This window comes from Mustela nivalis (genome assembly GCF_964662115.1).
Source record: "Mustela nivalis genome assembly, chromosome: 14".
NCBI classification, from domain to species: domain Eukaryota; kingdom Metazoa; phylum Chordata; class Mammalia; order Carnivora; family Mustelidae; genus Mustela; species Mustela nivalis.
The window spans coordinates 14,805,036-14,827,452 of record NC_139033.1 but is presented as its reverse complement, the minus strand read 5'-3'; the positions used below and the strand labels follow the sequence as shown (position 1 = coordinate 14,827,452).

General features: G+C 54.2%; 2 protein-coding genes across 3 annotated transcripts in view; both read right to left on the bottom strand.

The window, feature by feature from the left end:
• The window catches only part of TMEM132B (transmembrane protein 132B), a 353,798-nt gene extending 340,769 nt beyond the window's left edge, over nt 1-13,029 (bottom strand). For both annotated transcript variants that reach the window (XR_014302643.1, XM_082698602.1), the window contains exon 1: nt 12,657-13,029. Coding sequence is in view for 1 of the 2 variants with exons in the window: in XM_082698602.1 (XP_082554728.1) it covers nt 12,657-12,723 (67 nt within the window). In the remaining variant the exon portion in view is untranslated. The remainder of the gene's footprint in view (nt 1-12,656) is intronic.
• Nucleotides 13,030-17,945: 4,916 nt separating this feature from the next.
• Nucleotides 17,946-22,417, bottom strand: part of AACS (acetoacetyl-CoA synthetase) — an 80,514-nt gene continuing 76,042 nt past the window's right edge. The window contains exon 18 of the mRNA XM_082698651.1: nt 17,946-20,216. Coding sequence (XP_082554777.1) covers nt 20,052-20,216 — 165 coding nt within the window. The 3' untranslated portion in view covers nt 17,946-20,051. The remainder of the gene's footprint in view (nt 20,217-22,417) is intronic.

Sequence of the window (22,417 nt, the reverse complement as noted above, 5' to 3'; positions counted from 1 at the left end):
CAGAATCTGGAGGGACGCAAGGAGTAGATGGGCTGGCAGCCCAAGTCCTTTAGGAGTCCTCCAGAGTGGGAACCACTAGGACTAGAACCTGGGGAAGCTGCAGCAGGTATCTAAGAACCCATCCCCACTGTGGTTAACTCCACTTCCTCGGGTGTCAGCTCTTCCACCTGCTATCCCACAGCCCCAGCCCGGCTTATTTCAAATGTCTGCAGACCCCAGTGGGGTGCTGATCTCTGCACAGTGTTCCTGGGGGGGTGAAGCCCTTCTTTCTGACCCTCTTTTCTATGTTTGGGGAATCTCCTTCTTATAAAGCAGTGGGAAATCACTCAATACTTTGTTATTTCCATATCATGCACTACCGTGCAGCAACACAAAAAATAAGATAGTTCAATACGCACATGGATATTGGGGAAGAGACAAGATATATATGTACCAAAAACAAGCCTGAAACTGTTATAATATAGAGATAGATCTATATAGATCTATATATATCTATACATATCTATATATCTATATCAATCTATCTATATATATATTTCCTACAGGGACTTCGGATTTATCTGTAATATTTCTTTAAGCCATATTTATATCTTTGACAAAGATGGTGTTTATCATTCACCAATCTGCTTTCATTTTCCTCTTGGTACCCATAAAAACTTGTCTCCCAAGCCCCACCTTAGGAGGCAGAATAAAATCACACGCACACACACACACACACACAGTAATAAAAGATCCTGATGGTTCATGCCTTCTCTCCAAATATTGTGTTATCCTGCTAAGGTATTCATCACCATCTACTAATTATTCCCCTGGCATCCATTCTGTCCTTCTTCTACAGTAACAGAACTCTTGATGTGTAGCCATCTAAAAGGAAGACTCTCCAAGGGGGCACCTAGTTGGCTAAGCATCCAACTCTTGATTTCAGCTCAGGTCATGATCTCAGGGTCATGAGATCGAGCACCTTGCTGGGCATGGAACCTGATGAAGATTCTCTCTTCCCCTCTCCCGCTCAATCACTCTCCCATTCTCTCTCTAAAAACAAAACACCTCTCGGACTCTTGCAGCTAGATGCGACTTAGTCACAGCCAGTGGGATGTAAGTCTACAGGAGGAAGCACCATGGGGCTACCAGGACTATTCCATAAAAGACATCTGATGCACATCCTCTACCCTTTCTTTGTCTGCACCCCCATATTGGTCCCTGGAATGAAGATGAAATTGCTGTACCCACAGCTGCCATCTTGGACCATAAGGGCAAAGACCACAAGCTTGAAATGATAGAAGGGAGCAACGGCCCATGAGGACTTCATGGGACAGAGTCAACCTAAAATCCTGAACTACACAGCTCCAGAATCTGACCTGGGAGAGAAACAAGCTCCTACTTGTTAAGCCACTGCCATTTTAAGTCTGCCTGTGTTACTCACCACTGAAACCTTTCTCACCAGATATGCCCATCACACCACAAACCCAGGCTCTCTTTCCCGCAGGGAACCACAAAGCACCATCACCCCCGGCTCGCCTGAGTTTCATGCACCAGCAAAATACAGCAGCAAATTTGGAGGCTCCCTAGAAAGGCATGCTCACCAGCCCCAATAGCGACCCAGAAACCCTAAGGGGAAAAGCGGGGCTCTCTACATAAAACTCAGCATTACTGTGGCTAAAATGTCTCAAACACTCCAGATGCCCTCCCTTTGCTGCCCCTCCTTTCCCGCCACCCACCACATCACCCCCGTCATTCCTTCACTGAAGTCATAGAACTCTCATCTCTCCTTCTTTAAAAGGGATATGACAATACCCGCACACCTAGGCTTGTTGTATTAGACGACTATGTAACGTACTTACAATCGTGACGGGCATATAGCGAGCACTATATAAACACTGGCTACTTAACACGCAGAGGGGACTTTTGGCTCATCGGCTTTATTAAAATGGCATTGCACATTCTAAGTTACCATGCAACTCACCTTCCTCACTTGACAATAAACCCTGTTTCAGGAGAATGCGTATAGCTCCAAGCTGCTCTTTTTAACAGCTACGTGGTAGTCCACAGGGAAACACCACCATTCGGTCAAGAACAACTTTATGGATGGACAGTCATCTCTTTTTTGTCACCATCACACAAGATGTTGCTTCTAAATATCCCTAGCTAGATACCCTTGTATAGTGGTGCTTTTCACTTCTTTAAAAAAACAGGTTTCCCAGGTTTCCCTTTGCTGGGTCAAAGATCAGGTTCTCTTTTCATACATATTAGCAGAATGCATCCCAGATACTCCATGTTTTCAATCAAAGCAACAAAAATACACATGAAGTCCCCGGGCTGGGGCTTTCAAAGATCCCACATACAATAAAGCAGCCCAGCAGTTTCAGCAGCTGCCAAAAGCTCACACAGAATGGGACGGGGTGTCTATGGGCTCCTTGGAGGAGGGGCACCAGAGGCTTCCGTCCACGTGTGAGGGCCCTCCCCATCTGGAAGGTTCTCCCCGCCTCACTTAGTAAGCTCTTGCAGCAACTTTGTCTTCCTTCTGGTGTAAGCACCACAGTTTCCTTTGGGAAATCATCTCTTGTCTCTCCTTCTGGCAACGTGCTTCCAATTCCAACTCCAGAGATGAGTTTTTGACTTAAATGTGGCTAATCACATACAGGATCCCATCCACAGACAGTCCAGCACCCAGGTTAGTCCAGGGGTTCTTGCTGTTATGATTAGAAAAGAGAAGACTGGCTTGGGAACAAAGCCTGGAGCGGACTGTGGCCAGATTTGCCAGGAGGTGAAGAAAGCCTGTCTGAAAATTAAATGAACACAGAGGAAAAGAGAACCAAGAGACAAAGTGAGAGAGCAGGAGCGCTCATTAGGAGAGTTAAGCACCTGGATCTAGCCATGCCTGAAGCTGTTTCTTCCTTGAACTTCCTGGCTCCAGAGTCCAGTAAATTCCCAACTTTGTCCCTTGCAGTGATAAGAATCCACATTAATATATAGAGATATACAATTCACATTTGGCACATGATCTCCATAAGTGAACTTGAAATCTTAGCCCTGAAAACTTAAAGTATCACAGACCTGGGTGTCCCAAGTAAACACAACAGAAGGCTAAGTTCATCTTTAAAAGAACCCAAAAAGAAAAAACACAAGGCCATAAAAGAGATCCACTGATCCAAGTATAAAATAACTAACCCGTGGGCTCCTTTAATACTGACTATCTCTGGAAGCATCCCTACAAGGGGTCTTCTGAGCGATAAGCCAACAGCTTTGCCTACAGAGTAAAAATATCTCACACACACATGTGCTACTATTTTTAAAATGTTACATAAATGCTACTGTAATTACCAAAACCCACTTGTTCAAAAGCATTACTGAATTGATGGCAACTTTCAATCAATATGGTTTTTTTTTTCAACCAAGTGATACCAAACCCACAATTCTTCTCATTCAGATGCGCTGGACAATTTTTTGGCCGTTAAAAAGGGATTCTTGTTCTTGGCCACAAATGTGTGCTAGAAGCACCCATTTACAGAGCATTCCTTGTTTGACTTTCCTTTAAGGCAAGCTTTGTTCTTTGAGAGGGCTAGGTAGTCGGTAGTGGATTCAGACTTTGCAAGCAAGATGAACCCTGACACGACTCACTTCTCATTGTTGGAAGAAAGCAGCCACAGAGAATGCATAAACAGATGGACATGGCTGGGTTGCAATAAAACTTTATTTACAAACACAGGTAGAGAGCCAGACTTAGTCTACCAGCCATCGTGTGGGGATGCCAGTTTAAGGAATACAGAAGATAATATGCAGCATGTCATGCTGTGGAAGTTGATGGAGAGGATAGGATTTGATTGACACGCAATATTTTACCTTCACGTCTACTAGATAAAGCGAATACACCTATGCACCTGGCAAACGAGCATTCAACATCCCAGAGTAATCAGATGATGAGAACAGCAACTTTTCTTCTTTTAATATTACTGGTCTAGCAGAAACCATGACCACCAGAGTCTGAGAGGTCTGGTTCAAACCCAACCTCTACCCACTGTGCTTCCGGGGCAAATAGGGTAACAGGGTCCTGGCTTCCTAATGGTCCTAACAATGTTATCAGTAACTGCCACTGTTTCCTGAACACTAAGTATGTGCCAGGCACTACCCTAACAAGCATTTTGCTTCTGGGGTCCTCCTTGGATCCCCTGAACTGTACTCTCACTAGGGATGTTACCAGGTCCATCCCAGAGATGCAGAAACACTCACCCACCCCAACCTTCTCCCCAGGGCTGTTGGGGAAGAACTTGCAGAAGGCAAAAGCCCAACTCACAGATGTACGTTCTGTTTGTTAATTTCATCGCTAACAAATATTGATTTGGCCCCAATTCCAAGCACAGTGATAGGCATAGCGTTGGCACCCAATAAATATTTACTGAACGAATCTATCAGTCTGCTAGCCTGTGCAGCACCTTTCCAACTGCACCCAAATCCCACTTGTGACCTCCCCTATAGTCACCATTGTAATCCAAGCCTGGACTAGTGCAGTAGCCCTTCTCGGCTCTCCCGGCTTCTGCTCCTGGGAGTCAGAGCACAGCCCTCTTCTGTTAAACCTGCCAACAGCTCCCACCTCACTCAGAGGAAAGGCCACCGTCCTTACCAGATGCGGCCCTGTCAGCTCATGCACGGCTCTCCCTCCCTTGCTCAGCTCAGTTGCACCAGCCTCCTTTCCATCTTTGAGCCTGCCAAGCACTTTCCGGCCTCAGGGCCTTTGGACTGGCTATTCCCTCTGCTTGGAACACTCTTCCCCAAGACAGCCGCTAGATAGCTTGCTTCCTCACTTCTTTAGGTCTTCGCTCAAATGTCCCCTTTCTGGATGCTGCTATTTAAAATTGCAGGGGCCAGGGAGCCTGGGTGACTCAGTCATGAAGCGTCTGCCTTCGGCTCAGGTCATGGTCCTAGGATCGAGCCCTGCGTCAGGCTCCCTACTCAGTGGGACACCTGCTTTTCCTTCTCCCACTCCCTCTGCTGCTCCCTCTCTCGCGGTGTGTCCCCAGTCAAATAAATAAATAAAATCTTTAAATAAAATAAAATAAAATCGCAGGGGTGCATGACTGGCTGTCTCAGTCAGCATAGCATGTAATTCTCGAACTCGGGATTATGAGTTCAAGCCCCACATTGGGTGTAGAGTTTACTTAATTAAAAAAAATTTTAATAATGACATGAAATGGAATTAAATCGCAAAATATCCCTCCCAGCATTCCCTCTCTGGGGCCCTCCTCTGTGCTTACTACCACTTAACCTCCACTCCAACTGCATTTTAGTTGTTCATTTTGTCCAGTATCTGTCTCCTCCTTAATGCTGACCCCTCAAGGACAACGGCCTTTGGCTGTCTTGTCCTTGTGTTTCCCCAGCCCCAAGAACAGGGCCCATCACAACACAGGTGCACAATAACAATACGCTCCAACGAGCAAAGGCAGACAGGAAGGAAGAAGACCCGGCTGGAGTTTCGAAGAAGATCGGCTGGAGGGGAGTTCAGGATCCATTTCACAAACGGGGAAACGGAGTCCCAGAGAGGTCAAGGAGCTAGAGCAGCGTCCCAGGTTTCCCAATTTCTTGAGAGAAGCCAGGATCCTGGGTACTGACGGCAACTAACAGGACGCGTCTCCGGGCCAGACACAGCCCAAAGGCAGCCAGAGGCTCTCCACTTAGACTGGAAAAGTCCCGATGCCCTGCCACCCTAGGAAACTTTTTTGGTGAAATGACATCTTCCATCCACACCATGCCCCTCCCCTTCCCCTGCCCCTGCCCCATATTTCCGCTTGGAGCAAGCAGACTCCCAGAGAACAGGGTCCCCTCCCTCCCCCACCTCCCCCACCCCGCCTGCAGCCTCGTCATCTGCAGAGCCCTCGTCCCTGCGCTCAGGCGCCCCCCAGCCCCACGCATCGGGCCCCCTCAGCCCGCCCAGGAGCGCCAGCCGCCCGCAGCGGCAGATGGCACAACTACGGAAGGGAAAAATCCCAAGCCAAGGCTCTAAAGACGTCGACAGTACACAACATGCAGGGAACAGGGCAGACAAAGGGAGCCACGGACTCCGAGGGCCGGGAGACCAGGCAGAGCCAGCCTGCCGCTCCGGAGCTCCAGAAGGAAAGACAGGACCCTCCGGCAAGCGCGCAGAGCCGGCCCCGGGAGCACGGGCAGCCGCCACGGTACCATTTTTATGTGTCCATTTGCTCCGCTGCATTAAGAGCCCTGGTGGGAGGCATTCCGAGCACAAAGCAGACATTAGCGATGCGTTATTTACTGAGTCACCCTTCCTGGGCGCTGAATTCTGGGCACCGAAGCCCAGCCATGATGAGTTAGGTCCCCCAACGGGTTAATTTAGGTTAACACCGCAAAACAACCTGGCTCAGAAGCACCAGGCGATTCCGAACACTCCATCACCCTCGGTAATAAAATACAGCAAATCAAGTTGGACTCTATTGATTTTTTATGTAACTATTTTGGGACTGAAGTGTAAGGAGAGGCTATTGATCAGTTAAGGAGTCGGGTGTCAGGGAAGGGAGTTCAGAACACCCCAACTGCGGACCCAAGGGGTTTAAGCAGGGGAAGGGAATTCAACTCCAAGAACCCAGGCTTCTTTCTCCCCTCCCCTCGGCAGACAGTGGGAATCAAGGGCCACCCCGCACTCAGAGGCAAGTAGCAAAACAGGCACCCGGGTGGTGAATAAAGTAACAAAAAGTGACCAAGCTTTGTCTCTCCCCATGACACCTGTCACTGCCTGACATCATGTCTCTCTTTGTCTGTTGTTTTATTATGGTCTTGCTCCACCAGAATACCAGCTCCTGAGAATGGGGGATGTGTCTCCTTTGTTCCATATCGTACCCTCACAGTGCTCAGAGCTGATCAATTCCTGTCTGATGAATGAATGAGAGAGGGAGGGAGCGGGCAGCTCCTGGTACCTGCTATGTGTCAGGCCCCGTGCAGGGTACCTTCCAAGTGCTCCCATTCCTTCCGCCTGGAACACCCTTCTCCAGGCTGGCTCCTTCTGATCATGCAGGTCTCAGATTAAGATGAATGCCACCTTCTCCAGGAAGTCTTCCTGGATTACCCAGTCACTCCCCCCACACGTTGCCTTGTGTGCAACAGAGGAGCGCAGGTTACTGTCAAGGATTTTCCTGTTTATGAGTCTGTTGGCTCCTTGTCCCCCCCTCTCTCTGCATCACACAAACCTGCCCTAGAATGCCAGCCCCCGGAATCACAGTTAAGCCGGAGGGCAGGGAAACTGAGGGAAAACTTCAGGCCAAGAGGGCACCTTAGAGGCAGGGAAGACAGGAGTCGGGTGCTTTGGGGAGGAGACCCCCACCCTGCCACTCACAGTCAGTGTTGTCTTGATCAGGTCCCTGTGCCCCTCTGAGCCTCAAAGGCTCAGAACAAAGGAATACAACTGAGGACTATAACTGAGCCCCAAAGCTCTCCCTGGAGGGTGACCCAAGAATCCAGAAAAACCCCAAGTGAGAAGCCACCATTAACCTTCACTTCACAGCTCTGACATTTAGAGCAAGGAGCCCACCCAGCCTTCCCTTCTCGCCGGTCCTCCCTCCTGCTAACCACAGGCCATGCGGACAGCTCCCTCGTTCCCTTGGTGTTGCCCAACTTTGTGACCAGATCAGCAAGGGGGTAAGTGCAGGGCCTGCCATCGGCTGAATGTCTGTGTCCCCCCGAAGCTCCTACATTAAAACCTGGGCCCCGATGTGATGCTATCAGGAAGTGGGACCTCTGGAAGGGGATGAGGTCATGATTGTGGAGCCTCACGGGTGGGATTAGTGCCCTCCTAAAAGAGACCCCAAAGTCTCCCCCGTGCCCTTCCACCCGGGAGGACACAGCGACAAGACGGCATCTAGGAGCCAGGAAGCGGGCTCTCATCGGAACGTGCCCATGTTGGCGCCCTGATCCTGGACTTCCTAGTTTCCAGAACCATGAGAATTAGGGTCTGTTCTCATGGTTCTGGCACCCAGCCTGTGACATTTTGTTACAGCAACCTGCATGGACTAAGACAGAACCCATTTTACAGATTGGGAAACTGAGCCTCGGAGAGATTTTTTTTTTTCCTCAATATCTCCGGATTTCTAGGGACAAGTCAATGACCTGGACTGTGACGCCGAAACCTCCCACTTCTTAAATGCGGGCAACCAACAAGAGAAGCCTGTGGGCCAGACACGGCCCAAGAGCAACCCTCTCCCGCTGGACTTCCACGCAGGCTCAATTCTCCCAATGCCAACCTCCCTGCTGATGCACACTCCAGGGCTCCCAACTGAGGGGGCTGACTTTAGAGCAGCCCAAATCCTCCAAAACGACTTTCTCAAAAAAGAGTCAACTCAGCCTCCAACTTAAGACACATCCCCGAATCCCCTGGGCCCAAATCAGTCTCAAATTCCAATCAGTCGCCCACAACACTCGGTGTCCACGCTCACAGAGAAGGGAGCAGTTCAGACCAGGCTCGGAGCCAGGCAGGCTCCCTGTGGGTTCCCGTGCATCCCCCCTCCCCCTCGGGCTGCGTGACCTTGCAGAAGCCACAGCACCTCTGTGGGTCTCAGCTTCCCCATCCGTAGAGTGGGGCGGACGTCAGTCCTTACCCCCGGCGGGTAGTAGAGGACTCACTCAGAATACACAGTCAGCAGTCAGTCGGGGTTAGTCACTAAGATGCCGACTCTGAGATCCACTGAAACAGAAATAGAAAGGAGGGGGATTCTGTCCTCCAAACTCTCGGCCTTTAACAGAACCACCCAATCCCTTGAGGGCACCCAGTCTGAAGGATTCCCAGCTGCCTGCAGAGTGGACTCCCATCGGCTGGGATTTCTATGGCTCTAAACCTCAGTTCACAGTAACAGATTGACCTGTTACCAGAAAAGCAGCGCAAGCCCCCAGAGAAGGCGGGCCGTGGAAGGGACGCGACTTGGAATCCACCGCACCTCGGAATCAAGAAGCCCCAGACCATGCCGTGTGAGGCCCCGCAGGGGTATCTGGCTAGGGTGGGGGGGGTACAGATCAGCACCTGGGCTCCTGACCCTGTGTGACCGCAGGCAAGTTACTAGCATCTCTGGATCCCAATATGTTCCCCTAGAAACCGTGAGCTGTGAGTGTCCACCTGCCAGCGCATGTCCAGACAAGGCAAGGCCTGGGATGGGGGCGGGGACACTGTGAGCACCTTCGGCAGCTCTTGGTTCTGTCGCCCCATCCCCAGGGGCACCACTGCGAGGACCCGCTGCCTCTGTGAGCTGACCCCTGCTATTCTGATCTCGCAGAGCCGCTGTCATTCTCATGACCTTGGGCTTCTTAAATGGAGCCACAGCCCCCTCCAGGACCACACAGCAGAGCTCCTTGACCAGAAAGACTCCCCCGTGTCCACTGAGAAACGCCTGGGTGGAGTTTTTTAAAAAGAGAAATTGTGTGAGCCATGAGCGTGCTCGGACACCAATGCACCGTGTGACCCTGAGCAAGTCACTCCCCAGCCCGAGTCTCCTTTTTCCCATCTGCAAAGGGGGCTGTGGGGGAGGGGAGGAGATGCTCTAAAATGCCTCCTTGCTCTGCCAGACCGCTCACTCCAAGAGGGAGCTGGTGGGGATACTCGGGCCCCAGGATGCCGCCTATGGGGCCAGGGCACCCCCATCTCCCTATGGTGACAGGCAGCACGCGCTTGCTCGAGGCCATAGCTACAAAGGGAAAAAATTAGTCCCAGGAGAGAAGAAAGGAGCCACCCAGCCGCGTACAACTGGGGGGCTCATCTGGGAACAAGGCCTCTGGAAAGGCTTTGCTGGCCCGGAGACCACCCTCTTGGACTTCACACCAACAAACGAGGGGTTTCTTTGGCTCTCTTGGATCATGGCAACCACCGTGCTCATTGTTGGCTCTGAGCACCGCTCATGCAGAAGCCCCACGCCTCCCAAGTTCCCTGCATCCGGTGGGGGGGGGGGGGGAGCAGTGAGACTTCAAATGATTTACTCTGGGAACCTCCACTGTACTGTCGTTAAATCACTCAGGGGAGGTGACAGCATGTGCATACCACTCCCTGCCACCTCTCCAAAGAGCAACACCATCCACAGGCACCCCCCCCCCCAAAACCACTATTGTAACGAGAATGAAATATACCACAGGCCATGCCAAGGTGCCGGGCAGGGTGAGGAGTGTCTCTGCTTTGAGGCCAAAGCCGCCTCCCCCTCCCCGCACTAGCGGGCTCTGCCACTCACAAGGCCCCTCTGTCGGGGGCTCTCCACCCAGCCCAATTTTATAGACCCCCGAGCACAATGGGTCAATGAAGCAAGGCGCGTCCATTTTCCCCAGCAGGGGTTCTAACAGCGCTGCTAATTTGCAAAGCCGTAGAATGCACAAAAGTGGCTTGAATAATGGGGGCCCCCTAGTCGCTAAGCTGGGAGATTTGTGCTGACTCTTACCAAGTACAGTTCCATATGTTTAAGAGCTTGCAAGGCTGAAAGAAGTACGCCCACCAGACTCTTTACCATGGCAGCTACCCACGCCGGGGGGGGGGGGGGGGGGGGGGTTGGTACAGAGCAGACAATCCCTGTGTGATGGGGGAGAGGGCGTCCTTCCTTCCCTCAGAACCCTTCCAGCCCCTCTCCCAGAACCTCGGCCAAACGTGGTCGGTAAATCATGCCAGAAATTACCCAGAAAATCCAACCAGCTCTGAAGGAAGCTCTAGCTAATTCCTCTGAACCTTTCCACCAACAGTAGGCAGCTAAGTATCTTTCAAGAATTCCAGCCTTGTTTTTTTTCTTCCTAGCTCTCCTAACTGGTGCTAAATATAGAGTTATCAAACTGTCTCTCTTTATGTCCCTGGTAGGGACCAGTGGAAGACTTCCACGGGCTCCCAAGAACCTGATGATGGCATGGAGGGCTCTGTCCTAGTGGCATTCACCAAGAGAGCTGCCCAGCTGAGCCTCGGGGACAAGCAGCTGGGCAGCTCGGCCAGGAGCTGGGCCAGCAGCAGGTTTCAGGGGCGGCACACCTTCCCTGCCAGGATCTGGCCCCACAGAGCCAGGCACAAGCTCTTCTGTTGCTAGGGGAGGGGCGGGGGTTCTCCATCTTCTCTTACAAGCACTAGGCAGCCAGCTTCTCAGAGAGATTTCCAATATTCCCCTATGAGCACATCCAGGCAAAGGCTGACCCCCGTGGAGAAACAAAATAGAGACAGAACTGCAATTTTCAAGTCCAAGGGACTGCACTTTTGGGAACAGGTCCCAGGGCTTCAGCTAGGAAGAAACAGCCTTGACCCCCCTCGTGTACCACAGAAGAAAGCTGAGAGCAGAACAGCTATCATAGATGCCTGGGGCCAGGCTGACTGAAGATTCATCCACACATTAAGCCCAGGCTGAACGCCGATGGATATCTCTGACAGAAGGTTCTCTCCGAGTGGAAGGTTTTATGAAATATTTCGGGTCACTTAAGGGCATCTCAGAGTAAGTCAATATTTACTTTTCCATGCAAATACATCACACATTAAATCGGCATACAAGGTGTGTTCCTAAAGGCAACCTCCCTAAAGCAGTGACAGCCGAAAAGTTAAAGTTCTATTTTCCTATAGCAGCCTGGGTTCTGTGCCGTTTGCTTGTTAAGGAAATGAGAATTTTTCTAACGCGAAAGCTATCTGCTCCCACATCATGGGTCCCGATTTTAAAAATGTTTGGAGAACTGAGCTCTCCAAACGCACACGGATGTAGCTCGCGACGGTTCCGGGTTCATCTGAGCCTTTAGGATTGTCTCCGCTGTTTGGGGTGGGGGGAGGGGAGGAGGAGAGGGATTAGCATTTTAAGACAGGTTTCCTCTAGAACCAACATGTAGCCACCCCAAGGTGGTAGAAGCTTTCCAAACTCCAGCAGAGAGAAAATACATGTCTATTTTGCCTTCCCCACTCACTAGGTTTTGGCGACAGCTGCGTCGATTTCAGCAGGGAGCCCGGCTCCATGGTACCCAGGCAATGGCTCTAGGCATCACCACGTTCCGGGCGGCCCTGCGCGCGCGGGGCTGCCTGGCCGCCTTGGGGTCAAGGCGCTGGGGCAGCACGCGTCTCCAGAAAGCAAGAAGCAGGCTGCGCCTTACCTAAGGGGAGGCCACTTGGAGAGGGAACATGTTCGGGGAAGGGGGGTGGGGGTTGTAAAATGTGAAAGCAGGAGGGTGCGGCGAGGCGCGGAGAGAGGCTGCGGACAAGCCAGACAGACTGCGCCGACCGAGACGACCTCAAGGCTGGGGCCCCGCAGGTGTCCTGGCAACGCACGGCCGTGCGTCGTCCGGGGGCATCAGGAAATCGGGAGAAGGGGTCCACCGACGCCCCGTCACAGCAAAAGCCCGCGGGAACCAGGACCAGGAGGGGCGAGGAGGGGGCTAGGTTCCTGGAGGCGCGCCCCCACCCGCCTCGAGAGGCTGAGCGCCTCCGGTCTGTTGCCCCCGCGCGCCCTGAAGGGATCCGCAGGGGAGCTGGGGTCTGGGGACGAAGGCTGGCGGGCTCTCGCGCCGGGCAGAGGTACGTGCCGGGGACCCCCCTGGGTTCCCGGGGTCTCCGCAGAGCTGCGCGAGTCCGGGCGAGGCGAGCTGCCGGGGACTTGCGAAGGAGGTGGCCGCCCCGCGCGGGAGCCAACTTTGTGCGCGGCGGCCGGGGCCGGGGAGGGGGTCCGCGGACGCGTTACCTGGGCACCGGAGCGCAGTCAGCGCCAGCAGGAGCCCGAGCGGCGGCGTCCGGCCCGGGGGCGGCATGGTCCTCGGCGCGCGGTGGGCGCGGCGCGGGGCTGCTCCTGTCGCGCGCCCGACCCGGCCCGCGGCTCCCGGGGGGCAGCCCCGGGCGGCTACGCTCGGGCGCCGGGCATGGCTCGCCCCCAGGGCGCCGCTCTTCCCCAGACGCAGGCGGCCGGCGCTGGCGGCGCTTCCTCCGCTCGCCCCTGCGCGCTCTCCGGGGCTCGGCCGTGCGCGGCCGGGGAGCTGGGGGCCGGGGAGGGGGGGGGGCTCAGCGCCCCGCGCCCGCGCCGGCGGCCCCGCACTTGGCCCGAGTTGCGCGGGCCCCGCCGCCGCCGCCGCCGCGGCTCCTGCGCCCCAGCGCCCGTCCCATCTCCGTGGCGCCGCCGCCGCCGCCGCCGCCTCTGCCCGCGCCAGCTGCCGGCCGCCCCTCAGCCCGCGAGAGAGTGAGCGAGCCCCGAGCGCCGGGAGGAGGGCGGGGCGGCGCGGGCAGGCGGGGCCCGGGAGGGGCGGGGCCGGGAGGGGGCGGGCCCGCGGCGGAGCCGGGGCCCAGGACGGCCGCCCAGCCATAGGCGGCGGGACGTGCCACTCCCCGGCGTCCCTGGGGGAGGGCTCGGGGCCGCACTGGCCTGGGGAGACCCGCGGGGGCGGGCGGGGGCGTGGGCGCGGGCAGGGCCGCGGGAGGGGGCACCTGCCGGCCAAAAGCACACTGACCGGGGTGTATTCGGGCCAAACGGCGGGAGTTCCCAAGGCCGCAGGGTGGGGGAGACAAGGGAAGGTCCTTGGAAGGGGGCAGGGACGCCTGGGGGGAGGGGGTGCGGGGGAGTGAGGGCCCACAGGGCACAGGGATTGCAAGGCTGAGCGCAGACGAGAGGTCCTGGAATAAATTTGGCGCAGCTGGGGGGTGCCTGGGGGGGGGGGGTGTTTGTATTATTTTTCTGAGTACGACTGTTACAGAGCAGGGGTGGACTCTGGGAGTTGGGGGCTACCTGAGGAGTGCCCACCGAGCCCCAGGACCGGGACGGGTGCGCTGGCTGGGATCAGGGATCCTGAAAGACATCATCGAAGGCGTCTTGGGATGTCTGCCCAGATGTGAGGCAGGGACCCTCGGGCGCCCTTACTGACCAGAGCAAGAGGACGCCCTGGAGGCGGAGGGGGCGTGAGAGGAGGCGTGAGCTGCCCGGGCGCGAGGGTGTAGTGGGACGGGGACTGGGTGGTGGGATTCTTCCAACCTGGGGACAGGGCCTCACTGGGGGGTCCCAGCACCTACTATCCACCCACCCCCGCGCCGCCACCCCTCACCCCAACCCAGGCGGGGCAATTGGGGCGCAGCACAATGAATGAATCATGCTGGATGCAGGTGGGGGCTCCTGCACCAGTCCTCAGATGCCCTGAAACTTGCCCCAGGCAGCTGGAGGGAGGGTGGGCCCCTGAGGTGGGCCCCTGAGGTGGGGGTCCTTGCTCCCTCCCAGCCCCCATGTACCAGCCACTGGCTCCAGCTCTCTGGGTTTTCCATTAAAAAGTGGGTCAAACTCTTTGGAAACGTGGATAGGCTGTGTGGGGGGAGGCAGAGTCTCCAAGTCTTGACCGAGAACCGTGCCCCCGCCACTCTTTGGTTATGCTACCTGGGTCGAGTCATTTATGCTCCCCGGCCTCAGTTTCCCCATCTGAGCAATGGAAGCCATTGCAGCGTCCACCAGGCGTCCCACATAAGGCATATCAAGCCCCTGACCTGTGAAGTAAGAGCTCATTTAAAGGGATCCACTGTGGACATTATCATTCTCATCATTATGGTCATTATTATCATGTATCTGATTTTCCTCTGTGGGCCCAGAGCTCACATCAGAAGAACAATCCTCCCCCCTCCCAGCTGGTGAGGGGGGGTGGCGGGGGACAGGGCACCTGCTTCATTAGTACAGACAAGCTCATTAGCAGAAGCGGCGCTCAGCTCTTCTTAGATAAAAGAAGGAAGAAAGAGCTAGGGGCAGGTGGCGAGTCTCTAGGCCAGGTTAATTGCAAGACAGAAAGGGATTTTCCCGTAGCAGCTAATGGGCTTCTTTTTCAAAGAACCTATGCACTGGCCAAGCCCGCTTTGGGTTTTCTGGCAAGGCCTGTGATCCAGGCATGGAGAACCAAATATCGGGCTGGACAGTGGGTGGTCTCCTGTGGGGGGTGGGGGAAGCGCCTGCGAAGGGCCCATCTGTCCCCTCCCCGTGACTGTTCCCCTTGCTGGGAGGAGGATCCCACCCCCTCCCACCCCCAGGACACTGTCACCATTTCCTGGCATCCTCCCAACCTGGCTGCCTCCCCCCACTCTTTCCCACTCCTGCATTCATAAGGATTTGCTGAGCTGAGCCCCTACTGTGTGCGGGGACTGTAAGAGGATGGGGAGGGAACCGAGAGGAAAAAATGAATGGAATGCAGGTGCCCGCCCTCCAGGAATTCTCTGTCTCACAAAGAGAAAATGCATACACAGCTAATCCCTAGGGAGATCCTAGCTGGAGGACCCGGTGGGGTAGAAGTTGAGGCGACCCACGTGTTTGACCAGAGGGCAGGCCAGTGAGGGCTGGGGGGTCTGTGACCAAAGACAACAAGGCATTTTCTGGCGGAGGTGCCCTGGGAAGGGGTGAATAGGTCTGAGTCCCTGAGCCAAGGGTTATACAGTGTCCGGAGTGGTGGCAGACAACGTCCCAAGGGCTACCCTCCCCAGGGACTACCCTCCCCAGGAACTACCCCCCTCCCCAACACACATACCCTGCAGAGCCATCTCGCTTCTGCGGGGCGGGGGGGGGGGGGGGGGGGGGGCGCTACCTCCGCCCTCCCCTACCCCACCCCCCCCACCTCACCCCCCCACCCCCCCCCACCCCCGGTTCTAGCTGCTCCTCAGGCTCAGGGTTCCCACCTCTGCACTCTGCCCTTGCCCGTCCCTGCTCTGGGCACACCCGACCCGTCTCTGCTACCTCCCTCTCCCTTCCCTTCGGAGCTCAGCGCAAACATCACCTCCTCAGAGAGGCCTTCCCAGACTAGCCGTTGAACACGGGACCCTCCAGAGCCTTCTGGCTGGCTCCACGGAAAAAGCCTGCATCTCTAGATCTTGGGGTCTGCGTTCAAGCCCCGTGTTGCGTGTAGAGATTACTTTAAAAAGTAAATCACTTTGAAAAATTTTTTTTAAAATATGAATAAATAAAACAGCCTCTTCTCCAGCCCCCCCCCCACCGCTCTCCAGCCGTGTTTGTATTATTTTTCCGAGTCCGGCTGTTACAGAGCTAAGGTAGATGGGCACAACTCCCCCCACCACCATCGATCTCGGCTAAAGATCTCAGAGAGGGATCTGTTCTTGGTGGCTTTTCCACGCGGCCGTGTGACATTGGACGAGCCCCTGAATTCTCTGAGCTCATTATTTGAGATGAGAACTCCAGCCCTGTCGGCGCGGGTCCTGTGGTTGGGGGAGGACTCCTGCATGTTAATCGAGGCCTCTGCGTCTAGACGGTAATGGGGGTATTTCCAGCGTTGTTCTGAGCGGGTTAAAAAAGCCTTCCCGATCCTGCAGGGGTCAGGGTACATGGGAGGGACTGGCAGCTATGACCTAGGAGGACACCACCCGCCCCCCACCAAAGCTGGGCAGAGCCCTCCTCTCACCCCTACCCCATCCCCCAGCCCAGCAAACCCAGAATCTCACCACCAACCTACTGGCCTCATAGCCTGGGGGGCAGGATCCAGAATTAAACAGCTCAAACTCTTCCCTTGTGTACAGACGGGGAAACTGAGGCAGATCCAACTAAGAGCCAGCTCGAGGCTCTCTGCTGCCCCAGGTCCCGCAGCACCCCCATCCGTCAGGCAGGTGCCCCCCACGCGGGCTCTCTCGCGCCCTTCCCCGCCCCCAGCTCTGCTCTGCGCTGCCCACGCGCCCGCCGGGCCACAGGCGTAGAGCGACACTGCCATCTCGTGGCTGTCGCTGGCACTGCGGGCCTGGCCTGAGCCGCGGAAGGAAGACCGTGCACCCAGGGCAGGGGTAAGGGGGCACCGGGCAGAGAGATTTCCCCACCCCCGCCGAGCTCGCCCCAGCTTTGGAAGACCCCTGTGTCCTGTGCACCGCCCACGTTTCCAGCACACGTGCGGCGACCCCCGTCGTGGCCCACCCGTTAAGATGTTCTTTGCCAAGAGGGACTGTCCTTTTCCGATGCAAATATTCCCATTCGGCTGAAATGGTAGCTGGCATTCTTTCCAGCGAGCAGAGTCGACTCCTGCTTCCAACACCTCGGCGATGGTGGGTGAGGAGAGCCTCTCAAAACGGCAAGTGAGCTCCTTTGGTTGGACAGGAAGCCAAGAAGGGCAGAACTGGGACCCCAGAATGTACTGACAAATGATGGAGGGCCCCCTTTCTGGGGACCCCGGACGGCAAGTACCCCACCTCTCTCTCTCTCTCTGTTCCATTTCTCTCTTTTATTTTCTGCATAGTTGAGACTCCCTGCTCTCAAGCATGCAGGGACAGAAACTTCATTCCTCCTGGACTCCCCCACGGGGAGGTCAGCCCCTGTCTTGTTCACCAAATATCTAGTGACAGGAACAGTGCTGGGCGCTAAGGGGACCGTCCAAGAAATAGTGGTGAAATTAGGGACTGAAAAAGGACACTCGATTAAGAGCTGAGCCTTTTGGGGCTCCTGGGTGGCTCAGTCGGTTAAGCATCTGCCTTCTGCTCAGGTCCTGATCCCTCGGTCCTGGGATGGAGCCCCGCATTGGGCTCTCTGCTCAGCAGGAAGCCTGCTTCTCCCTCTCCCACTCCCTCTGCTTGTGTTCCCTCTCTCGCTCTCTTGCTGTCTCTGTCAACTAAATAAATAAATTAAATTAAACCCTAACAAATAAATAAGTAAATGCATAAATAAAAAGTGCTGAGCCTTGGAAGTTGGCAGAAATTCCGTGAAAATTGAGAACAGGAGGGGCTTGAGTCCTCTTTCAGGTAGAGTCCTAGTGGGGGAGCCCCCTGGGGAAGAATGGCTTCCAGGTGTGGCTAAGCAGAAAGCACCCTAACCAACCCCCACCCACGCCCCCTCCCCCAGCCTCCCATAGGTTCCCAGTGGGACCCGGGAGCAGAATGATCCCTGGAGGCCCAGACTGACCCAGGGTAGGGGTGGGGATGGGGATGACAAAGCGTTGGGAAGACCTCCTGCATGGGTTTTAACCGCTCTGGGGCAGAACAAACAAATATTAGCACTTAACACAGACCAGGCGGGCACAGCTCTAAGGGCTTTCCATGGTTTGGTTTTTTATTTTTGTAAGTTACACATAACACAAAATTACCATTTTAACCAGTTTAAAGTATACAATTCAGTGGCATCGAGTACCTGAACGATGCTGTGCACCCAACACCAATATCCCGTTCCAGAACTTTCCACCACCCCAAGGAGACTCCTTGTGCCCAGCTCCTCCCCGTTCCCCCCTCGCGTCAGCCTCAGACAACCACCCAACCGCTCCCTCCGTCTCTTTGGATTTGCCTGCGCTGCCCACTCCATACGAACGGGGTCTTTTGAGTCTGGCTTCCTGCACTCAGCATGTTTGCGAGGTGCAGCCATTGTTGAATCACGAATCGCTAGCTCATTCCGTTTCTGTAACTGAAGGATAGTCCATCCTGCAGTTAGGTCATGTTTGCGTATCCACACGTCTGCTACTGGACCTCAGGACCATTGGCACCTTTTGGCCGATGGGAGTAGTGCAGCTGTGAATGCTTGGTTACAAGTTTCTGTCACAGCACCTGCTTTCAGTAGTTTGGGGCTGACACACTGTAATTCATTGGATCCTCATAACTATCTATTCACAGTATGGTTGAGGGAACTGACGCCCCGGGGAAGGTCGAACAATGTGCCGTGGCCATAGGATCAGCCCCTGAGGAGTGGCAGGGTCAGAGGTGACCCAGACAGTCTGACCCCAGGGGTCTCTGAGTCCCCAAGATGGATGGGTTATGCCTCTCCTACCCACGATCGCCTCTGCACAGCCTAAGACCCCCAGAAACTCAGATGCAGCCTCAATTCCTCCCCCAGAGACTCCCCATGGGTTTGGGTGGCATCAGGCTGAGCCCTGAGGGCAGGGGAAGGAGTCCTGATAGGCTCAGCCAATCACATCCCCTCCTGCCAAGGAGCTGACGAAAGAAGGCATGCGACCCAGTGCTGACCAATGAGACGTAAAGGGTAGTTGTGGGGAAATGCTTTCCTGGACCAGATGACCGAGGCAAAGGGCCCATTTCACCCTCCACCTCTTCCCTCTTGCCGCCTTAGAGAGTGAGGTGTGATGGGAGAGCTCTGGCAGCCTCTTTTGACCTTGAGGCACCACAGTACCTCTACCCACAACAGGTGGCAGCACAGAAGACAGAGAGCTCCTGACAATACCTTGAGCCACGGTGTCAGCCTCCAGTCCAGACTTCCTGTCCACTGAGATGATAAACTGAATTAGAAAAGCTACTTGTAGCCAAAAGCAGCCTGATAAACCTACGTACAGGAAAAGCCCCCAAGGGACTGCGATATGTATTTTCCACTCAACAAAAGATCCCAAGTCAAATGGTAGAAAGTACAAAAAATGTTATTCCCTGTATACTAACTTTGTGAGTTTTTTTTTCCCCAAAATATGCATTCCTGGCACAAAAGAAACAAGTATTGAAAAGGCATAACCCCCACCCCTCGGAGATAACCACCTCTCATATATACATGTGTTTTCCATCCCTTCCTCCAGCTATAGTCTATAGACAATTTATTAAAAATGAGCTCCCTTGGAGCCCTGGGCTGGCTCAGTCAGTAGAGCACGGGAGTCTTGATCTCTGGGTTGTGAGCTGGAGCTGCACGTTTGGACACGGGCATGGACAGTCCTGCAGGGTATGTCCCTAAAGAACGGATCGTCGAGTGAAAGCAGGTACAGTTCAGGGATTTCCACATCAAGTGCCTCTTAGAAAAGTTGTACCAATTCAAACCCAGGAGTGCAGAGCGGGGCCCATTTGCATTTTTAATATACACTCTCTGGCTTATCCAATTAATAAAAGACTTCCCATTTAGGTTAGTTCGTTATACGTTATGAATTTGTAAATATCAAGGAGACTGTCACAACGAAATTTAGAAATTCAGTGAGATCATCCCTAGTTATGATTTTATGGTCACTTGTTATAATCGTTCAACCCACTGTGCTTTGGTAGACTAGGGGTGTGAGGGATGGTATCTAGCCATTGCCGGGACATGGGTGGGCTTTTCCTGGTCTGTATAGTTCTTCACTCTGAGCACATAGGCCTGTGTACAGTTTTCAGTATTTTTTATTTCTCTCACAAATTATATTTATTGTTTAGTCTTTGCTTAGGGGAGCTTCCTGTGAGAAAACTAGAGAGCATTTCGGACCACGCCAGGATGAACATGCGTTATCTTCTTCACATTTGCAAAGTCCCAGTGTCCGGAGGAGGGGCAGGAAGTGATGCAACACAAGTGATTATGGAAATGTTGACAGACAGACGAGGTCAGTGCCCGGCGGATGTGGTCCTCACGTTCCTGTTTTGGAACACCCAAGCTGGAGTTGATGCGCTGGTTAAATCACAGCATTTCACTACGCAGGGCCAAGAGATTTCTTCTTGTCTAGAACCACCAGGCTCAAAACCGTGTTCTATTTTATAACAATAAAGCCAATACCAGAAGGGATTGATTTGTTCACATCATCAAAACGTCCACAGCTTCAGGCTTGGCTGGTTCCAGGAACCCAGTGTCCTCAAGATTCCGAGTCAGGAGAAGAACGGCAGAAAAGAAATATCATTGGCTACAGTGAGGTCATGTTCCTATCCCTGAACCAATCACAGTGCCAGGGGATGGGATATGCTGATTGGCCAGGCTGGAGTCCCATGCCCAATCCCAGAGCTGGGAGAGGCTTCTGCCCTGCGCAGACCACACAGCCTGAGAGCAGGGTGCGGTTGCAGAGGACGGGGAGTCCAGGGACAGCTGTCCATGCAAGCAGGTCCAATGCAGAGAACAGACCCGGGGAGACTGCATCCATGAGGGAGCTTCCTCCTTGCCCTTGCATTTCACTCAGCAGGCGGAAGACACAGATGATGCTTATGCCTTTAATATTAAAAAATTTTTTCACACAGTCACATTTCCTTTTTTTTTTTTTTTAGATTTTATTTATTTGAGAGAGAGAGAGAGAGAGAGCACAAGTGGGCAGAGGGGGGGAAGGGGCAGAGGGGGAGAGAGAAGCAGGCTCCCCACTGAGCAGAGAGCCTGACACAGGGCTCCATCCCAGGACCCTGGATCATGACCTGAGCTGAAGGCAGAGGCTTTACGACTGAGCCACCCAGGCGCCCGGTGGTCACACTTCCTTAAGCATGTTTGCATTGAATGAGTCCTATACTTTGGACCCTAGAGCTGGGGTACCCCAATTTTTCACCATGGACACTCTAAATAAGGTAGCCGTGTTTAATTAGACCTACAAGGGGCAGTCCCCGAGAGCAGCCCACACCAGGGCATCCCTGATGAATTCTCAGCATGGCTCAGCTGCCACAGTGCTCCCCTGCCTTCCTTCCTTAGAGGAGGAAGCCCTCAGCATTAGCTCGGGTGTCCCTTAACACCTGGTCAACTGGTGGAATGGGATTGCCTTTCTCTTACTGTTCACTAAGACCTTCCGGTGTAACAAGCCATGTAACCATTCTAGTAGAATCAGAGGGGTTATTTTCTTTTATTTATTTATTTATTTTTAGGGGGGTTATTTTCATTCCCATTTTACAAATAAGGAGACGGAGGTTCAGGGGTTTGACCCCCTTGCTTTTAAGTCACCTAAAAATGGCGGAGTTGGGGCTTGAAGCTACTCTGAGTCGCCACAGTGCTCTTCCTCCCTCTGCAGAAAGCCATTCGCGACGCAAAGCCGCAGACAGAGCTGCCTCCCAAGGGACAAAGTACGGCGTGCGCCCCCGAGATGTTGCTGGTGGCCGGGTTTCTGCCTTGCTAGCATGGCCATACCATCGTGAGCTGCTGGCAGGTGCTGAACTTGCCCCACCAGTGCTGGACTGGCACAGGGCGGGGGAGAACCTGGGCGGTCAGGACCCATCAGAGGGCCTTGGAGAGAGAAACTCAGTGTCTGGGAAAGCGGGGACCGCCGAGAGCTCTCGGATCCCTGCCATGAAAATTCATGCACTTTAACGACGCGGAAGGGCTGAGCTGGGCGGCGGCCCCCAGGCAGCCCCCGCACCTGCTGCGGGGCCGGGGTGCCACTCAGTTGATTAAATGCAGCCGTTAAAGCCCCCCTGGGTCTCGCCTCCTTGAAACCACAGCACCTAAAATTTCATTGCGATCATCTTGACATTTACAAATTCATAATGTATAATGAGCTAACCCGAAGTGGGAATCTTTTATTAATTGCCTAAAACGGGGAGTATATATATAAGAATGAATAAATACAACAAACCAAGCTGGCCTTGCAGACCCCCAAGAAGCCGGCCGTGGAAGGAGGCTTCACACACGTGACCCCTTGGGATCTGAGGACTGGGCAGGTGGCTGAGGCCAGTGGCTTTCCCTCATCGCGGGGTCGGTCCCCAGGCTGGGAGGGAGAGCTCCCGTCAAGACAGCAGACACTGTTTGGGTGGGTTGCCTTGTTGATGTCTGCTGCAGGTTTCAGAAACACGAGGGAGCCTCTGAGACGCCGCGTCGCCAGAATGCCCAAGAGATGTTGGGGTACGGTGGGGGCCGTCAAGGATGCACAGCGAGCG